This window comes from Tiliqua scincoides, chromosome 4 (genome assembly GCF_035046505.1).
Source record: "Tiliqua scincoides isolate rTilSci1 chromosome 4, rTilSci1.hap2, whole genome shotgun sequence".
Lineage (NCBI taxonomy): Eukaryota > Metazoa > Chordata > Lepidosauria > Squamata > Scincidae > Tiliqua > Tiliqua scincoides.
Window position 1 is genome coordinate 24,347,187 of NC_089824.1, and position 19,702 is coordinate 24,366,888.

The window sequence follows — 19,702 nt, forward strand, 5'->3', positions numbered from 1 at the left end:
AAGAATGTGTTCTCTCAGGTATCAAAAATGGCAGCCATACCTTATTCTGAGTAAAACTATGGTCCACCCAGCTCAGTGCTTTCGATGCTGTCTGAAAGCTGTTCTCCAGGATTTCGGAATCAGGCCTGTCACCATCTCACCTGGAGATGCCAGGGATTGAACTTGGGAGCCTCTGTATGCAAAGCACATGCTCTTCCACTGAGCTGTGGCTTCCTCCTCAAAGTATATTCTTCAAATAATCAATATTATATGGACTGATATCCCATCCCATATGAAAATTTAATATTTAAACTGGCAGTTTATTTTGTGAAGAAAAGTACTTCCATCAACATGGCGGAAAGTAGTATTTTACCTGAGCCACAACTCAGCTCTAGAACCTGTTAGACCTCAGCCCTTCAATTCATCAAATACTGGAAAAGATCATGCTCTGAGCATTTATGGAGTGCCTTCTCCTCCCCAAGGACTAACCACTGGGTGCCCCTACCTTATTATTTATGAATGGGGTAGATATTCCAAGTCAGTGCATGTAAATTTTCCAGGCAGGCCTGAATCCTGCATCCATCCTTTTACACATGAATGACTTAGGGTTTATTTCTGAGAATCTTTTCTAACTACAGTGAAGGAATGAGTCAAAGAAAACTGAAAACAGGCTACATTTTTATAAAATTTGGGGCAACTGTATCAAAGGAAGCACAGAATAGAAAAGCATGTTCTCAAGAGAATGCAAGCGCGCAATGTTTGCATCCTCCTAGTGGTTCCTTAATTAATAGCTGTGCTTGCTACAAAAATGCCATCCAATTTATAGATTTTGTGAACTGCAGCTTCCCAGGCATTCAACCCTGGTTTGCAGTGGGTTGTGACCCAATTTTTGGTGGCAGGCAAAACTGACGGGGCAGATTAGCCAAGTGCATCAAGGGTTAAACAAGCTGCTACTTGGGGGGGAGCACTGCTACCCAATCACTATTATAGCCACACCCATTGGCATTTATAAACCAGGCAGCAACCTAAGGCACTGGCTCCTGACCACAGATGATCCACAGACCTCAGAAGAAAGGAGATTGCCTTCTATCACTTCCAGCATCTTGCTGAGCAAGTGCTTCCCCACAGACCACCAAAGACATCAGAGAATGGATCACCCACAGTCAGCAACAAATGGAGCAACCCACAAATCTTCTCTATAAATAGTAAATCTTCTCTAATTATTACACATTTCATTGTATTTTTGTGTGTGCAGAGGGTTGCATGTGGTTCACAATTATTCCAATTTTTGCCTCAGAGGTCCATGGTCTCCTAAAAGTTGGGAACCACTGGCCTCTAAAAAGTTTGAGAACCACTGAGCTACTTAATATGTCATCTGATGGATGATGTTGGCAACCAAGACTAGGAATGGGCATTCATTTAGGATAAATCAGTGTGGTCTAGTGAAAAAAATAATTACCTGACTACAGTTTAACTCAACAGTCATGAATTCACTTACTGTCATCTCAGGCAAGTCACTTTCAGCATTTATTTCTCACAGCAAAGACAAAACATCATCTCCCTTTCTTCCTTTAGAAAATGATTTGGGAACTACAACAGGCTATAGTGGAGAGTAAACAAAAGGGTTGTAAACAGAACTCATGGTCTTGCACTTATATAACTCTGTACAAATATTTCCATTTATTTTTTCATAACGATCCTTACTTCTGTGCACGTGCTGATCTTGGCAATGTATGTTAAGTTCACATTTCACCATGAAACAGGCATAAGTGTACAGTGGGGGAAACAAAAGAAGAAAAAAGCCTCCCATTATTATTCTGCTTTCGAACCTGGAATATCAACGTCATTCTCTCACTCCCACACACACTGTTTTGGGAATCATTTCCTTCTGTGGAATTCCAGACAAATGTTTGCCATGCCTTCATTGAAATTTAAGAGGACGGGGCAGGGGTTGAGATAAAATTGCTTTGTGGATATCCTGTTAATTATCTATAATTTGAAAAGGTGGTGGAATCACCTGCCCAGTAGTTAACACTCCGTGATACTTAGCAGCCAGTAGCAAAATACAACACTGCCAACAAGTCACTGTGACACAATGCTTTTCAAAGCAGCTCAAGGAAGAGTCCTGCTGCAAACAAGAGGAAACAGCTGTAGTCACTTTCAGTTGCTTAGCACAGGGAGCACACAAGCAAGGGGAAAGCAAGGAGAAGTGGCAGCTGACCTGACAAGAAGCAAGGAACAAGACCGTAAGTGCTGCTGTGTGCAAACACAGCCAGCTCCAGCCTCAAAGAACTAGTCCCCTAACAAGGCTTAGAAAAGACAAAATAAACAGGAGGCACAAATATGAACCATCCCCAAATGGTGGCCCATCAGCTTCAAAGAAGCTACACACTGGATTGCACTGGAAGATGTGTATTGTAGACAAGAAATATGAGCACTCAAAATGACCTGTGCTTAGCTAGCCAGTCACGCATGTTCCCAGTCTCCTTGATACATTAACTTCACAATTCCATAATAATTCATTATAACCAATGGATTGTGTTCTTCAGGCTGAACTTGTGGCTTTCTGGAAAACTTGGCATAATATATGCAAATCTAAGATGTCCACAGTAATAAAAAAAATAATGACAAGTTGCTGACAGCCTGAATCCTCACTTGCTTAAGAACTATAAACTTCAAATCCATTTTTTTAGCCTTACTTTCATTGGTATCCTTCAGTCTCGAAAGACTATGGTATCGCGCTCTGAAAATTGGTTCTGGAACAGCGTCTAGTGTGGCTGAAAAGGCCAATTCGGTAGTGACAATCCCTTCCACACTGGGAGCAAATAGCACACTGGGAACAGACAGAGTAGACTGTCCCTGGTGTGTCTCCCTGGCTACGGGCCTTCCTTCTTTGCCTCTTTGCCTCAGTCTGTTGGGCAAGTGTCTCTTCAAACTGGGAAAGGCCATGCTGCACAGCCTGCCTCTAAGTGGGACGCTCAAAGGTCAAGGTTTCCCACCTGTTGAGGTCCATTCCTAAGGCCTTCAGATCCTTCTTGCAGATATCTTTCTATTGCAGCTGTGGTCTACCTGTAGGGCGCTTTCCTTGCACGAGTTCTCCATAGAGGAGATCCTTTGGGATCCGGCCATCACCCATTCTCACAGCATGACCAAGCCAACACAGGTGTCTCTGTTTCAGCAGTGCATACATGCTAGGGATTCCAGCTCATTCCAGGACTGTGTTGTTTGGAACTTTGTCCTGCCAGGTGATGCCGAGGATGCATCAGAGGCAGCGCATGTGGAGAGCGTTCAGTTTCCTCTCCTGTTGGGAGTGAAGAGTCCATGACTCGCTGCAGTACAGAAGTGTACTCAAGACGCAAGCTCTGTAGACCTGGATCTTGGTGTGTTCCGTCAGCTTCTTGTTGGACCAAACTCTCTTTGTGAGTTTGGAAAACGTGGTAGCTGCTTTACCGATGCATTTGTTTAGCTCGATATTGAGAGAAAGAGTGTCGGAGATAGTTTTTTAGCCTTATCAGAACACATTTAAACTATACAGACAGAAAGAACTAAGACTGTTCAAAGGTATACATGAACCTATGACCCTCCCTAGTGTTGATGGCATTTGGAGCTACGGTGAACAAGAGTGTTAGAAATCAGATGTGGGAAATATGGGTTAAAATCCTATGGGTTAAAATCAAGCCAGATTAAGTTCACATAGACCAGCCTTGAAGATAAATGTCTTGATCATACTGGGGCTTTGCAGCCCAATCCTATGCATGTCTACTCAGAAGTAAGTGCCACTCGAGTCCATGGTGCTTACTCCCAGGAAAGTGTGGTTAGGATTGGGCTGTTGGTCAGTTAGGGTTTTTGCTGGGGAGACTTGTGGAAGGGGAGATGCAGTTCAAAGGCCTGACTCTATATAGAGGCTAAGTTCTGGAACCTTCGAAAGGACTCTCTGGGTGGCCTTAAACAAGCCAGACTCTAACTGAGGGATTGACTGGTACAGGCCACCCAGCAAGTCTTGGACTGAGCTACGAATGTAACAAATATCCCACACATCCAAATTTAATGTTCCTTGTCCCGGCTACTTTACTCACTGAACACACATTAACTATTAGTTAGAAATGCATTTAAATACATACATATTCACCCCACCCCCATAGTCCACACCATATCACGTTTAGCCCAATCTAAACCTACATGTACACAAAGGTTGATCACATGAATGCGGCAGGTAGTATAATCTGTATCTAGGTGAATATTGCTACCACAAAATTCTCACACCTACATTGCTTCTGCTTTTGTGGGGACCTATTTCCTGTTGTTAGGTTTAGTATCTGAATACAAAAAAGAAGAGCATAAGAAGCTCCCTGTTGATATATGACCCCAGTGCACAAAGATACTATACCATCCCTTCCATATCACCATTAGTTGAAGCAAACTAATACTTATTCCCATTTTACAGAACTGCCACTGAGAGAATTATTCAGATACCATGAACTCATAGGATACATACCAATAAAGCTAAATTTAGAAACATGATCTGCTTTATAAAAAAATCAGTTGGTTCAATTTATGTTCAATCGATGGTACCAGACAAGAAAATGGCATGCCTAACCACAATAAAGTGATTGATGTAAAAATTACAAGAAGCTTAACTATATTCACACTCCAGGCTTCTTCTGTGAAACAAATGGTACAGTGGTGCACGCATGTACAACTAAAGAAATAAAGCATACCTATCTCAACTTCTTCTGGGCTGCATGAGTGTTTTACAGAAGAATGAGAGTAGGATGTTGGCAAATATTAGAAACATTAGTTTTGTTTTCTTCAACAGTTGCAGAAAAACTTTTGGGTTCTTCTTAGCATTGGCTCCTATAATTGCTCTTTCATATTTCCTATAAGCTTAGACTACATATACTTTATACTGTATTACTGGGTGGGATCTGGGGAATTATACAGATGCATAGAGAATGCCACCGCCTCCTTATACATACTTACCTGGGAGAAAATCCCACTGAATGAGACTTCTGAGCAGACATGCATAGGATTGTGCTCTATGTGAATAAGCATCAGAAGCAAGTGTGAGGTGGCTTTGGGAACTGCAAAGAAGCCTAGTGCGCAAAAGAGTTTCCTCTTTCTGCATTTCCTCTTCCTGAGCAAAATAAGAATTCAGGGAAAGTAATAGGATATGAAAAAACACATTTGGGATCAAAGTGTAAGAATCTGTACACATACAACAAACAAGACATTTCTCCAGAGTACCAGGCCACAGATAACAAACATGTTAAAATTAACACGAAACCAAAAACCCTCGCTTGTTCTACGGTGTTCCAGTTTGACAAAACAGAAGACAACTTACTTATCCTCAGATCACCCACGTCTGTACAAAGTTTTCTTTTTCTCAAGCTTATCTGACATATTACTGAGAACATCAAGAATGAGTAGAGTTCGTATGTGGCACTACTAAAAGCACTTTCAGTGTAAACAAAGCTAAGGGCAAAGGCCTTCTTTACCTTAAAAGTAGCAGCACTTCACTCAATTCCAAGACTTATTCTGAGAAAGCTCAAGAGCAGAGATAAGCAAAACTTTGGTAATTGTTGATTTTAAAACATGCAGGAAAAGAAGTTCACCAGCAGCACTTACAGTGGAATCATAAAGAAATTTGGGACCCAAAATACAGTAATTTTGGAATCCAAACACATTTATCACCTACACACAATTGACACATACTCTTTAAGAAATACCAGTCCTTATTACAAACATCAGCCTTGGCAGTGGAGAGAGATCCAACTTAAAAGAAAAATGTATTGGGGTTCTATTATATTAATTTTCATGCAACCTATATTGAGGGAGATGTTTGCAGCACAATTCTAAAATCCTAATTGCAGCATGCAAGTAGAATGAACTGCAATGACATTAGGCATGCCTGCAATTACAAGCACATCTGTGCTTCAGATCAGGCTTTTGGTGGGTTTAGGTTACGAAGTGCTACAGGCGACAAAGAGATATGAAGAGAAAGGTAAACTCTCACATAGAAAGAATAGGTAGGGGCTTGGATTTATGCAATACAATTTATGCAGAGGTTGTCTAACCAAAACAGCATCCTGAATTCCCCACCCCCGTTCTGCTGCCAATCCCCCAGTACATGGCATGCACACACACCCCAAGTGTGACCACTAATGGAGAGCATTCAGCAGAAGTTCACCTGCCTAATGCCAGGTCTTCACACTCTTGAACTTACCTTCTTCCACAGAGTCCAGTCCTGCTGTCTCCATCACTGCTGAAGACTCCTATAGAGAGGCAGTGTGTGTGTGTGTGGGGGGGGGGAATGAACACTGAGCTTCCAGCTACTAGCAGAAGTCACAGCAGTGGCCGTACTGTTACCAAAAAGGGCTGTTTTGTTTAGGGGGAATTATTACACTACCCTCTTTGGAACCTCAGGATCTTAGGCTGGATAACAAGACAGCGTAATGCAGAGAAATTCCCTTTTAGCTTAAGAAGGAGACTGAGAGAAAGATAACTTTTAATCAAAGATTATATTTTTATTACAAAAACACACAGGTATACATAATGCACATGAAAAATGATGAGTCTTGGTCCTAGTACTTGCATCTAGTGTACCTAGCTTTATGGTGGTTGCATGTGAAGTGTATTTGGTGCATCCGAGGAAATTAGAAAAAGGGAAGGTTTGTAGGGAAGGATTTTAGGGGCCCCTGATCTGCCAATCCCAGTTGCTAACTAAAGATGGGGAGAGAAGGGGAGGAAAAGGGGGGGAGAGAAGGGAAAGAGTTCCAGACGCGATATAGTTACCTGTCTTGTGGAGCAGTTGGATGGGGAGGGGGAAGAGTCCTGGGAGGAGGACCTTCTGCCTTGGGGGGGGGAAGAGTCAGAGAGAGAGAGCATGTGCCAGCCTCTCTCTTAAAAAGGGTTTTTGCTAACCTGGATGCGACCTAGAGCTGACCTGGATGTGCTTGCTTACTACACACAGTGGGGTACTTGGAATATGTAAAACAATGAAAGGATCAGGAAGTCAGTTATCAGCAATGGCTGGCTTCCTAGGTGGGGGAACTCGGGCAACCCCGGAAGGCAGTTCAATTTTGCATACAGTACTTAAGCAGGGATTGAGTTACAACAATAAAACAATAGGAGACACTTAAGCAATGATTTACTATGCCAGCCTAGAGAGGTGGAGGTTATATAAGCAACCTAGAGAGGTGGAGGTTGTGTAATCCATGAGTTTGTAGCTTGACCAGGGTTTTTTGGAAGTTTGGCCTGTGAGAAGTTTGGCCTGTAACCAGATATAAAATCACAACTAAGGAAAAAGGAGATTTTCACGTAACAGTACTGGATTCAGAGGAGGGATGCAAGCTCTCCCAATCTTCTGCTAGTGCACAAGAAGAAGATGGAAAAAGGCCCCATGCAGGCAGCAGGTTGGGACAGGCAGGGTGGGCATTAGGTACAAGGCACACCCTGTTAACACACTGCATCCTCCGAAGTACCGCCTGAGGTTTTCAGCTTGTCTGATGGATGGGCCAGCCCGGTCTAACTTTATGGATGTCAGCATAATAACAATATTTAAATAACAATAACATATTTCTGAGCATGCAAAGCACTTCATAATGACAAATCCTTACAACAATCATGTATGGTAAGAAAGTATTACTAACCCTTGCTAACTGGGCAAAGCAGCACCTTTTCAAGCAATGCTACTCTTATATTTAGCAGGGGGAGAGTAACTGTCCCTCTTCACTCCAGTTCAGCGTCTTTTCTTGTGGCTGTTTGCTGGTGTTCTCTTGCATCTTTTCAGATTGTGACCCCTTTGGGGACAGGGAGCCATGGGCAGCCCAATCCTGAACTTCCCAGTGCCCAGGGCTGCCACCAAAATGGTTGCATCCCATGGGGCTTATACTCCCTTACCCTGTGTAGCAATCAGGCAGTCCCAATGGGTCTCCTTGAATCTGCACCTGCCATTGAGTGGGTGCAGATTTGAAGAGACCCATGTCAGGTCTCCCAGGTCAGGAGGGGGGATAGGATATGGTGGCAGGGCCTGATGCCATCCCCGCCCCCTCCCACCCTGCTCCCCCGCCATGCCTTCCCCCTGCCCTGGAATTGTTTCCTCCCTGCCCAACTTACCTCTCCACTGACAGCACTCACCCGGAGCACCAGGCGGTGTCTGACCAGTGGTGGCCCAGCATTGGCTCCTGCTGAGACAGCTCAGGTGCTGGACCAGCAATGACTGCTGCAGGCAGGCGTGCCTTACAGCATATCTGTGACAGTGTGCATTGGTGGTGGGCCAGCACAAGCCCTTCAGGATTGGGCTCTTATTTAATTTTGTCAATAAATCACCTTGTGGACTTTTTTGTTGTTGAAAAAAGGTATATAAATACTGTTGTTATAACAACAACAGCATTTCCATATTGCACCTGGGGGCTGAGCAGGAGTATTTTGCTGAAGGCCATCTAGTAAATTCATGGTAAACATAAGATTTAAACAAGGGATAGATTTAAAGGACTTAGGGCACAATCCTAACCCACTTTCCAGCACCAACATAAGAGCAATGCAGCTCCGAGCAAAGGGAACAAACATTTCCTTACTTTGAGGAAGCCTCTGTGAGTGCCACCCAACTGCAGGATGCAGCACACGTCCCATTGGCACAGCTATGTCAGTGCTGGAAAGTGGGTTAGGATTTGGGCCTTAATCTGCAGCTTAGCCTCTTAGCCACAACATTACAGAAATAAAAACTCTACCCACAGTGTCCTACATTAGGATCATTGGAAGTTGCTTTATACCAATTCAAAACAGAGGTCCATCAAGCCAGTATTGTCAACAGCTTTCCAGATTTGAACAGGAATTTTTCTCTTCTCTATGTAGGGACTGAACCTAGAACTTAGGCATGCAAAGCAGACCCTTTTACCCAGACCCTGAGCCACAGTCCTTGTAGGAATGAAAAAGGAAGATACAACTAGCTGTGATTAAAAAGTCAACAACTTCATTTGTGGGATAGAGTACACCCACTTGTGGGATACAGCTCACTGAAGCTGCCTGCAAGCCCCATTTATGACTCTACTGGCCACACTATCATACACAATGATCATACCTGCAGATTGTTAAGCCTCAGGAACATCTTGCCAATGCCATCCCCAGCTCAGGTGAGATATCCTTTCGTTCACCTTTCCATATTTCTCCTATTGTTTTTCTCACATTCAAACTAGTCCTTTTGCCAAAGGAAGGGCCAGCCCAAAGTATGGCTTCCTTCTCCCCCCCCTCACTAATTCTCAAATTCCAGGTAACCCCAAAGGAGAGGTGAATACTATCACTCCTACAGATGGTGCCTAGAGAATCTACATTCAGCAAGGGTAGCAACAGGAATCAGCCAGGTCAGGCAATGGTCAAGGGTCCATGTCAGCCAAAGGAAGGACCAACATGTCCAGGCTGACCTGTGACTCTTGAGTACTGGAGGCAGTGAAAGCACCCTATGCAACACTAGGACAGGTCCGGGGGTGCTATAAAGGGCTTGCTGAAGGGATTTGCTCTGGGCCCCCCCTGTCAGCAACCCACTGTCAGCACAGCAACATCCAACCAGCTAGCCAGCCAGCTGCCCCCTCCATAATTCCACCTGCAGTTGTGGGCTGCGTACATGACATAGCTCTCTGAGGGCCCTATCCAAATTTCCCAATCCTATCCAAATTTCCAGTGCCAGTGAAGCTGTGCCAATGGGGCATGCGCTGCATCCTTTGGTGGGGAGGCAGTCACAGAGGCCTCCTCAAGGTAAGGGATTTTTGTTCCCTTACCTTGGGCTGCATTGTGGCTGCACCGGTGCTGGAAAGTTGGATAGGATTTGGCCCTAAGTCTGCATTTATTTACAGTAGTGTTCTTCAACCTTGGGGTCAGGACCCCAATGGGTTCACAAAGCCTCAATTGTGGGGTCCTGGCAAATGACAGGAATGAAAATGGTTGAAGACCACTTGATTGGAGCACCACCAGGTAAAGGGAGAGGCATCTGGTGTAACTCTTCAGGAACCAGGAGATGGTGACCCAGTCCTGCTCAGGTTCTTACGTAGCAATTGTGCTAAAACAGCTTTCACTAGTGACCGGCTTTACGGAAACCTTTCCTGCACTCTCCAATAAGAATATTTGGCTACAGTGAACACTGCTGGGAGAATATTATGAGGTTGGGGAGTGGGTGGTGATGGGGATGGGTGGATAGGGTCTGGGGAGGCAGCAGGATCAATGGCGGGGTCCCCAGTCTCGTAGTTTATTTTTTATTTATATATTGGGGTTGTGGCATGAAAAAGATTGAACTTGAAGATCACTGATCTACAGAATGATGCAAGGGGGGGAAATGCCTGCATGTCGTTCCTGACTCCCATCTGACTCCATTACTAAGCAGAATATGCTTACAACAACCCACTTCACCCCTCCCACAGGGATCCAGAGAAGGGATGGAAAGAGAACCTAAGAAGAGCCCCACTGGATCACGTCAAAGGGGGGCCCATCTAGTGCAGCTTCCTGTATCTCACAGTGGCCCAGCAGATGCCTCAGGGAGCATACACAAGACCACAAGAGAGCTGCATCCTGGTGCCCACTCTTGCATCTGGCATTCTGAAGTAGCCCACTTCTGAAACCAAGAGGTTGCACATACCCATCATGGCTTGTAACCTGTGATGGATTTTTTTCCAGAAATCTGTCCAATCCCCTTTTAAAAGACAACCAGGCCAAGTGTCATCCCCACATCCTGTGGCAAGGAGTTCCACAGAATGATGACACTCTGGGTAAAGAATCTTTTGTCTGTCCTAACTCTCCCAGCACAACCTTGCTGACTCCCATCTGTCTCCATTACTAAGCAGAATCTCCCTGCAACCACCCACCTCGCCCCTCCCACAGGGATCCGGAGAAGGGAGGGAAGGAGGGGGCGGGAGAAGACGTGACACTGACTCAGCCAGCAACAGGGACTTACCCAAGGGCTGCTGCTGCTGCTGCTGCTGGGACACACTGCTGTTGATGCACACGCTGGAATGACTGTCTCTCCACGCTGCTGGGCAGCTGCTGATCACGCGTGGCCCCCGCTCGCCCATTGGCCGGAGCCTCACACACCTTTGCCGGGGATTGGCCGGCCCTGGCGCCCGCCTTCCTGGACACTGGGCTGGGGAGCTGCCACCTGAATGGGTAGCTGCCCGCGCACAAAAGAGGAAAATAAAGACAGCATCAGGCAGAGGACGCCCGGGGCGTGGGGAAGGCTCTGTCAACAGCTGCAGGCGGCACTCTGGCTGGCCGAGCATCAGGACTGCAGCCCGCCTTCCTGACACTGCTTGCTGTCTGCCTACCTGGCCGGTTGGAGGGGAAGGAAAGGTCTCTCCAGCAGCGTCATGCTAAATTTTGGAGCTTCTCCTTTCCAGGTCCCTGTGAGTACCCAGCTATGCAGCGGTTGCAAGATGAAGTTGAGGCTACAGTCCTGTGCATACTTCCCTGGGAGTAAGTCTCATTGAACACAGTGGGACTTACTTCCAAGTAGACGTGCATATGATTGTGCTGTGAGGGCAGAGCCAGGCTGAAAGAGAAAACAAAAAATGGTCAGCTGAGGCTGCAATCCTAGCCACACTTTCCTGTGAATAAGCTCCATTGACAATAATGGGGCTTACTTCTGAGTAGGCATAGGATTGGGCTGTGGGAGCGGGTGCGCTTGTAGTGGGATTGGTCTCTTGGCCATGCAGAAGGCAAGCAGTACAGTATTTGCTCCACCAGGCAATGCAGTTGCTGTAATTATTGTGAGAGTTGGAGATGCGCTTGGTCTGAGGCTGCTGGAAGCCACCAAGGAGCTGTGGCGGAGGATGGAAGTTCTAGCAGCAACTGGGAAAGAAGGGAAGGAACTACTAGAGTTTGGTGGAGAGACGGGGGGGGGGGAGGCAGCAAGATGCAAAATTAAGGGGAAGGCGGGAGAAAAAATTTGCTCTCTGGTTCAAAATGGGGCTTTGCAACGAGTGCAGTGGCAGGAACAGGGAGGTTGCTAAGCAACATAGTGGGATTGAAAAAGGGCTTACTTATTTTAATTTGCTGGAAAGTGGGAATTTCTGAGGAGGGGAACTCAGGCTGCAATTATCCTCTCCACACTCAGCTGGGAGTAAGCCTCATTGACTGTAAATGCACTTACCTCTGAGTAGATATGTCTATGGGATCACTGTGACTTCAAAATTGGGCTCTCGGAGACTTCCAAATGGGAGGGGAAAGGTATGGGAAGGGAGGAATGGGTGCCTTGCTGGTGTGCAATCCTACGCAGGGCTACAGTGTTTGTGGGGGCTCAGAGCCCAATCCTATGCATGTCTACTCAGAAGCAAGTCCCATTATAGTCAGTGGAGCTTACTCCCAGATAAGGGTGGATAGGATTGCAGTCTCACTTCCTGTTCAGCCTGTTTTAGAACACAATCCCATGCATGTCTATGGAGAAGTAAGTCCCATTGTGTTCAATGGGGCTTACCCCTAGGAAAGTGCACATAGGATTGCAGCCTGACTTGTGGTCAGAAGACATGAGAAGAAACCCCAGTAAACTGAAGGGGGGAAGGCAGACCGTGGTTTAGGCTGCAGTCCATTGAACTGAATGGGGTTCTGGGGGGCATATCTTGGCCTGGGCTGTCAAGAGTTCCATTCACATGAGGGATGATGGGGGGAGAGAGAGGAGACAGACTGGGGCTGCAGTCCTAGGCATGCTTTCCTGGGAGTCAGCCCCATAGAACTCAATGGGACTCTCTTCTGAGTAGGCTTGGGCTGTGGGACAAGCCACACGGGCCTTTCCTTGGGAGACCTGCCCGAGGGAGGGCGGCACGTGGTGTAAGCCACGGTGGAGAGCAGGCCCTGCCGGCTGGTGAGGTGTTGTGTGGGGCGGGGGGCTCCGCCTTGGACCGCAGCAGCCCTGGGCTGGGCGAGGCGCCGCCCTAGCAGAGCCGGATGGCGGAGCTGAGGGGGCGGGCGAGGCCAGGGCTGGGTAAAATTAGCCGGGGAGAGGCGGGGCGGGGAGGCCTGCCTTCGCCGCTGAGGAAGCGAGGCCTAAAATAGGGTCACGACCGCTACGTGCTTTCCTGCCCGCGCCCTCCTGAGGCTCTTCCCCTTCGGGACCAGGCGCTCCGCAGGGCTGTCGTGTCCACACTTTCCTGGGAGCAAGCCCCACTGACTCTAATAGGCCTTGCTTCTGAGTAGACACGCATAGCGTTGAGCTCCAGGCTGCAATCCCATCCACACTTTCCTGGGAGTAAGCCCCACTGAATATAATGGTCTGAGGAGACGTGCATAGGACTGGGGTCTCGGCCCACTCCTGTCCACACTTTCCTGGGAGTAAGTACCATTGACTGTAATGAGACTTACTCCTGAGTAGACAGGCATAGGATGGGGCTCTGAGGCTGCAGTCCTAGCCACACTTTCCTGAGAGTAAGCCCCATTGACTCTAATAGGTCTTGCTTCTGAGTAGGCATGCATAGGCTGGGGCGCTCGCAGTCCGTTCCTATCCACACTCCCCTGGGAGCAGCCCCACTGACTGTAATGGGACTCTTCTGGGTAGGCAGGCACAGGCTGCGGCTCGGTCAGCTGAGGCTTTGAAGGGCTTGGGCTGCAGGGAGCTGCCTCCTTCCTTCGCCACCCGCAGTATTCCGGCGCAGGAGCGCGCTGGAGCGGGTGGGTGCCGGCTGGCAGGACGCGTGGGCGCTGCGGCGCAGAAAGGGGGGGCTGTGGGGGCTCCTGCCCCTCCCCCGGACCTGCTACCGCGGCGAGCACAGTCAGCCTTTCCCGGCAGCAGCAGACGCCTCCCCTCCTACCCGCCCTCGCACAGCCTTGCCTGGGGGCGGAGAAGGCGAGTGCGCGCCAAAGCAGCGCGCTCTGCAGGAACTGGGTGAAAGGTCGGCGAGCGGCAATTCCCAGTTCACGTTTCCCGAGCGCCCGGGGCAGCCGCCGATCACGCTTTGTTCACATGTCCCCGCCCACCGAGCCTGCTTTCCCCGCCGGCGCAGCCAATCAGCGCCGGCGGCGCCTGACCTTGGCGGCCAATGGGCGAGGGGTGGGGGCCGTCCCGAAAGGGAGTGCGTGCTGTTTGGAATGACCGGAGTGAGTCACCACAGAGGCTCTCTGAGGTGAAGGTGGCCGTGTGCCAGCATCCGGCTGCCAGGGAGGTTCTCCCTCCCCCGCCTGCTCTTGAGGCCTTGCCGGCTGAGCAGGGCGCTGGTTCCCTTCTTCCCCCAGCCCCCTTTCTCCTTCCAGAATGGGGCTCCTCTAGCTGGCATCGGATGTGTGCTGGGTGAGGAAGCAGAGTCTCCCCACTGGAGTCCTAAGAAAAGCGCCACTGCCATGTGAGGTGAGGCAGAGCCTCCCAGTACTTCAAGAAGCACCATCACTGTGTGGGGTGAGGCAGAGCCTCCCCACTGGAGTACTTCAAGAAGCACCACCACTGTGTGGGGTGAGGCAGAGCCTCCCCACCAGAGTCCTCTGCTTCACCTGCCTCCCCACCCATTGCATGTCCCTGGCTTGCACACGGTGTTTATCCTCATGCAGACTCACCTGGGGCCTGGTTTGTAGGCACATGAGACAGCAACTTCAGCTGAGGCGAAACAGGTCTGGTCAGTTCATGGAGTCTCTCTGAGAATGTCTCTCTATCCTGCTTGAAGCACCTTGGGAACAAAAGGTAGTTACAAATGTCATAAATAAAATCAAAATACTTGCAGAAGAACTGTTCAGATTGCTATAGGAGCACTCTGAACAAGAAAAGAAAAAGAAAAAGTGCTTTATTGGTGCACGGTCGTGGCACTTGGGCTACATCAGTGTTTCTAAACCAGTGGTACAGGTATCACCAGTGGTACTTGAAGCGGTGTCTGGTGGTACTTTTGGGACCCCTGGACACCTGCTGCCTGGCAGCAAGACCAGTAATGTGACACAATAAGCAGCAGTAGGAGGCTCCAAAGCATGCTTTTCTGTGCTGGATAAAGCCCTCCCACCCATCCTGAGTTTCTTACTGGTGTTTGTTGTGTTGCATCTGGTCTTCCAACCCAGAAGTCATTGAATAGGTAGACCATGTGAAGTGCTACAGTGGAGAATACATGCATAGGATTGGATGCAGTGCACACATTCTGTGCATATCCACGAAGAAGTAAGTTCCATTGTGCTCAATGGAGCTTACTCCCAGAAAAGTGTGTATGGGATTGCAGCCTAAGGGCACAATCCTAACCAACTTTCCAGCACTGAGGTAAGGGCAATGCAACTCCAAAACAAGGGAATGAACATTCCCTTATCTTGAGGAGGCTTCCCTGACTGCCACCCAACTGCAGGATGCAGCACATGACCCATTGGCACAGTGCAGGAAACTTGATTAGGATCAGTGTGTACCTCAGTGTGTGAAGGGACTTGGTTGAAAGGGAAGGAGCAAACTAAAATAGATGTATTGAAAAGCAGCATATAAATACTTAATAATTAGTTAAAACATGTCAGCTCAACGTAACTTGCATTTTGATTGAATAAGACAGAAGTACTGTATTTAAATGTACAGTATTGGTATAATTGGCTTAAATCTTTAGCCTAATTGTCTTTGGAGTGAGCTTTTTGATCCTCTGGAATCTATAGAATTTGTGTAGTAATTATTGCCAAACTGCAGGAAGGGAACATCTTCTGCATTAGAGAGTGCTTGATCACTGTGTTCATTATGATAGCCATTTTAAGAAGTAAAACTGTAAAAGGAAGGCAAATGGAAAGGAGAAGCTCTTAAAAATTTTGAGCTGTTCTATAAAACTTTCTTTGTATTTCAGATTCTAGGTAAATCTGTTTAAGTATATGTATTCACCAATTATATTAGTAGCTGTATATTGAAAAAAAATTCGCTTTTTTCATAGGAGGAAGGAATGGAGATGATTATTGAAAAGCAGCCCACAAAGAGGTGTTCCTGGAATAATGCCACTGAAAAAGGTGATTTTGAAGCAGTAGAAGCTCTGATGTCCATGAGTTGCAACTGGAAATCAGACTTCAAGAAGTATGTTGAACTGAGACCAATAACTCCAGCTTCCGATATATCTGAAGAATTTGAGGACAATCTGCTACCTGCTGCTGATTTTCACACAATATCTGCCTTTGTAAGCTTTCCATTTCATTATAATTTATTTGTAGCCCACTCCTATGCAGATTTATTCAGAAATAAGTCCCACTGTATTCAGTGGGATTTTTGCTGAAGTAAGTGTGCATAAGATTGCAGTTTGAAGTATATAGCTCATGATGAGTAGTTTTGCTGAACAGATAGCTAATTGCACTATGTTTTTGTTCTAGTGTTTGACTCCACCCTACAGCCCTTCTGACCTTGAAATGTCTCAAGCAATTCATCCAGCAGCACCAGCACTATCTACAGTACAGAGCAAGTCATTTACTGATACTTCTGGGCGAGGCTCTCCTGCAGCTCTGAAAGAAACTGAAAAGGTTCAAGTATCAAAAACACCAAAAGCTCAGGCCACGAGCGTCATTCGCCATACAGCTGATGTTCAGCTTTGCAATCACACAACCTGTCCAGCAAGAACAGCCAACATTTTGAAGTATCAGGATGATGACAGGAGGAAAACAAGTCAACAAGATAACACAACAGCAAAACAAAATTCATTGTGTGAAAATATGTCATCGCATATGGTGAATTCTGAAAGTAGCAAACTGCCAGATATGCAAGACAAAAGAAATTCAACTCTGACTCTTGGTTCAGTGCCTTTCACACAAACTGCACTTAGCAACCCTCTCCCTGTCCCTGGATCAGCAGGTCAGTCTTCACTGGTAGTTCCCCCGTCACTTGTGCAAGTAGCAGGAGTCCCTTCAGTACCACTTGTGTGCCAGATGCTATCACTGCCTGCTAGCAACTCTGTTGTGACAGCAGTTGTGCCCAACACTCCCTGTTGTCAACTGCCATCTAACCTCTGTCAGCCTATGGTGTTAATGGGAGCTCAAGTCCCCAAAGGAGCAGTTATGTTTGTTGTGCCTCAGACTGTTGTTCAGAATCCAAAGGTTCCAGTTACAAGTCCCAATAGCACCAGACTCTCGCCTATTGCTCCTGCTCCAGGCTTTGCTCCTGCTGCAACAAAGATCGCTCCATCTGTTGACTCACTAAGAATAAGAAGTCATGTCTGTAACTATCCAGGATGTGGAAAAACATATTTCAAGAGTTCCCATTTGAAAGCCCATGTGAGGACACACACAGGTAAATTACTATGAAATCAATATATGTTAGAAATATAATAGAAATATATATTAGGTTTTGTGTGTGTCTCATTCATGTGGGGATGAGATTTCCCTTTTCCCAGACTGTGTTTTGAATCGTGGAAAATGTACAAGGAAGTCCAAAGTCCCTTTGTTTTTTAGTTCATAATGTTTGTTACCTGTATGAGAACCACTCAGTAGAAGAAGCTGTGAGATTTTTCAGATTTATATGAATAATTCCATCACTGAATTTGCTCTTGTAAAAATGAATCTAACCATAATACAGCTATACTTTTTTTATTTTTATACTTTTTTCATTTTTTTATTTTTTACACTGTCCAGTGTAAGCTTCTGTCTGGACAATATGAAACAGGATTCTTAGCTTGCTTGTTTTTCTTTTTGGAAATAGATTTCTACTGTATTAATAATAGCTCCATCATATTTGCTGTTGATAAAGGATTGCTCATGCCTCTACCTTTGACATTTGTATTTTAGGAGAGAAGCCATTTAGCTGTAGTTGGAAAGGCTGTGAGAGGAGATTTGCACGTTCTGATGAACTGTCCCGCCATCGTAGAACACACACAGGTGAGAAGAAATTTGCCTGCCCAATGTGCAGTCGACGGTTCATGAGGAGTGACCACTTAACAAAACATGCACGTCGCCACTTGTCAGCCAAAAAATTACCAACCTGGCAGATGGAAGTGAGCAAGCTAAATGATACTGTTGTACCGCCTACACCTGCACAATGAATAATACTATCTGAAGATACTGTTAACTATTGTCACTTTGATTGGAATGCCACCAGTGGTGAGGAACAGCTTGCAAAATAAGTCTGTGGTTCTACCATGTCAGTGTTTGGTGGCACTTGAACAGACAGGCAGTGGCCATCTTGACTCCTGAGAGCATCGGTGATACATGGGGATAGCAGGTTCCTGTTGTACTTGGGAGAAGGAGAAATGGAAGTCCAGAGCAAGAGTGGGGCTTTGAACACACTGAAAATTATTCATATGCACTATAGATCAGTCAGGTATAAGCCAAAGAGGTGTGCGGGTGTTAGAGGCTTAAGACATTCTTCAGTGGAGTTGTAAACAAAACATTCAGAAAAATATGAGTTTATGGGAGAGAATCAGGGATAACTTTTAGTTATACCAGAGTTCTGTCACTTTATTTTAAGTAGGAGATCATATTTGCTTTATTCTCTTTGAGGCTCAGTTGTGAATGATAGCAGAACTTTGGTTATTGGGACCCTTCTTTGGTTAGGCTTATCTCTACCACTTAGTATGTCAAAGATAGCTAAGTATAGCGACTCTAAACAACTGTTAGGCATAGAGTTGAGTATGGCTGCAATCCTGTACATACTTTTCTGGGAGTAAGTCCTATTGGACACAATGGGACTTACTTTTCAGGAGATTTGCGTAGACTTGTGCTGTAAGAGTGCAAACCCGTCCAGCGATATGACATCTATCAAAAGGGGGTCATTTAATTATTTTATCACAGAAGTCTAAAAGTATTTTTTTACACTCTTTGGAAAACATCATGATTAGCCGTTAGCTGAACCAGCATATTTTGATGTTTCTGCTTTTAAGTTGTTTCTGGTTTCATTTATACATTAAAAAAATTTATACCATTGAATTTTCACAACCTGAATACAGTGCACTTTGTTTAAAAAGCAATCTTAAGAATAAATTAGGAGGCTTTTTTTCAGAAGGAAGGTCAAGAGTATGCTATGCTACGTTCTGAAAATGTTACTCTGGAAGATAGTTTATGATAGAAGTGGCCTTTATGTGTTGAAGGTATAACTTAAGTTGTATTAAAATCAGAAAATGAGAGGTTATACAACAAGCAAAGAGACATCAGCCTTAAATATGTACACCATGATTGTTAAACCATTATCTTTCTTGTGGATATTTCTGTTCCATCTTCTACCATGCTTGCTGGAGGGTGGTGTAATATCTATTCTGTGAGTACTTTAAAGATTTTGCACAATATTTCTTACATTGTACTTTATACATTGTTTACAATAAAGATCAGTTCTCTTTAATACAAACATATTTTGTCATTTAATTTTTAAAATAATTTACTTGAAAAATTGACATTAAAACCCTATTTAGCATGGCTAATTAATATTGGGCTGGAGCTTTCTCAGGGCAATGAACTCAGAGTGGTAGATTACCTTAGCTGATATTGCAGATGAAGACTTGATAGTTCATACAGGTGGGGCCTCAGTAACCTCGAGGGGTCTGTTCTTGGATCTCCTGCAGATACCAAAACCAGAAAGATTGAAATTTGGGTTTTGGCCCCTTTAAAGCCGCTGCTGGCAACTGTAACTGTGCTTCTGTAACTGGTCACCTCCAGAGGGCTTTCTGAAGTCTGCAGAGGCCATGTGTGTCCACCCACCTCCTCTGTGGGCTTCAGAATGGCCAAAAAGGCAAAAAAATTCTAATTTTATTTATAAGGCATTAAAAACATCACTTCCTGTTTTCCCCCAGAACCCGGAAATAGTGGTTTCTTCGACAGTTCTGAAGCCAGCCAAAGCCACGGGCAGACA

At 45.9% G+C, this 19,702-nt stretch overlaps 1 protein-coding gene across 1 annotated transcript; it reads left to right on the forward strand.

Moving 5' to 3' along the window:
• The first annotated feature begins 11,165 nt into the window (after positions 1-11,165).
• KLF10 (KLF transcription factor 10) lies at positions 11,166-19,175 on the forward strand. The gene is made up of 4 exons (XM_066625258.1): positions 11,166-11,363; positions 15,819-16,055; positions 16,246-17,155; positions 17,650-19,175. Exons 1-4 carry the CDS (start codon positions 11,328-11,330, stop codon positions 17,901-17,903), a joined length of 1,437 nt encoding a protein of 478 aa, XP_066481355.1. The 5' UTR covers positions 11,166-11,327; the 3' UTR covers positions 17,904-19,175.
• The last annotated feature ends 527 nt before the right edge of the window (positions 19,176-19,702 follow it).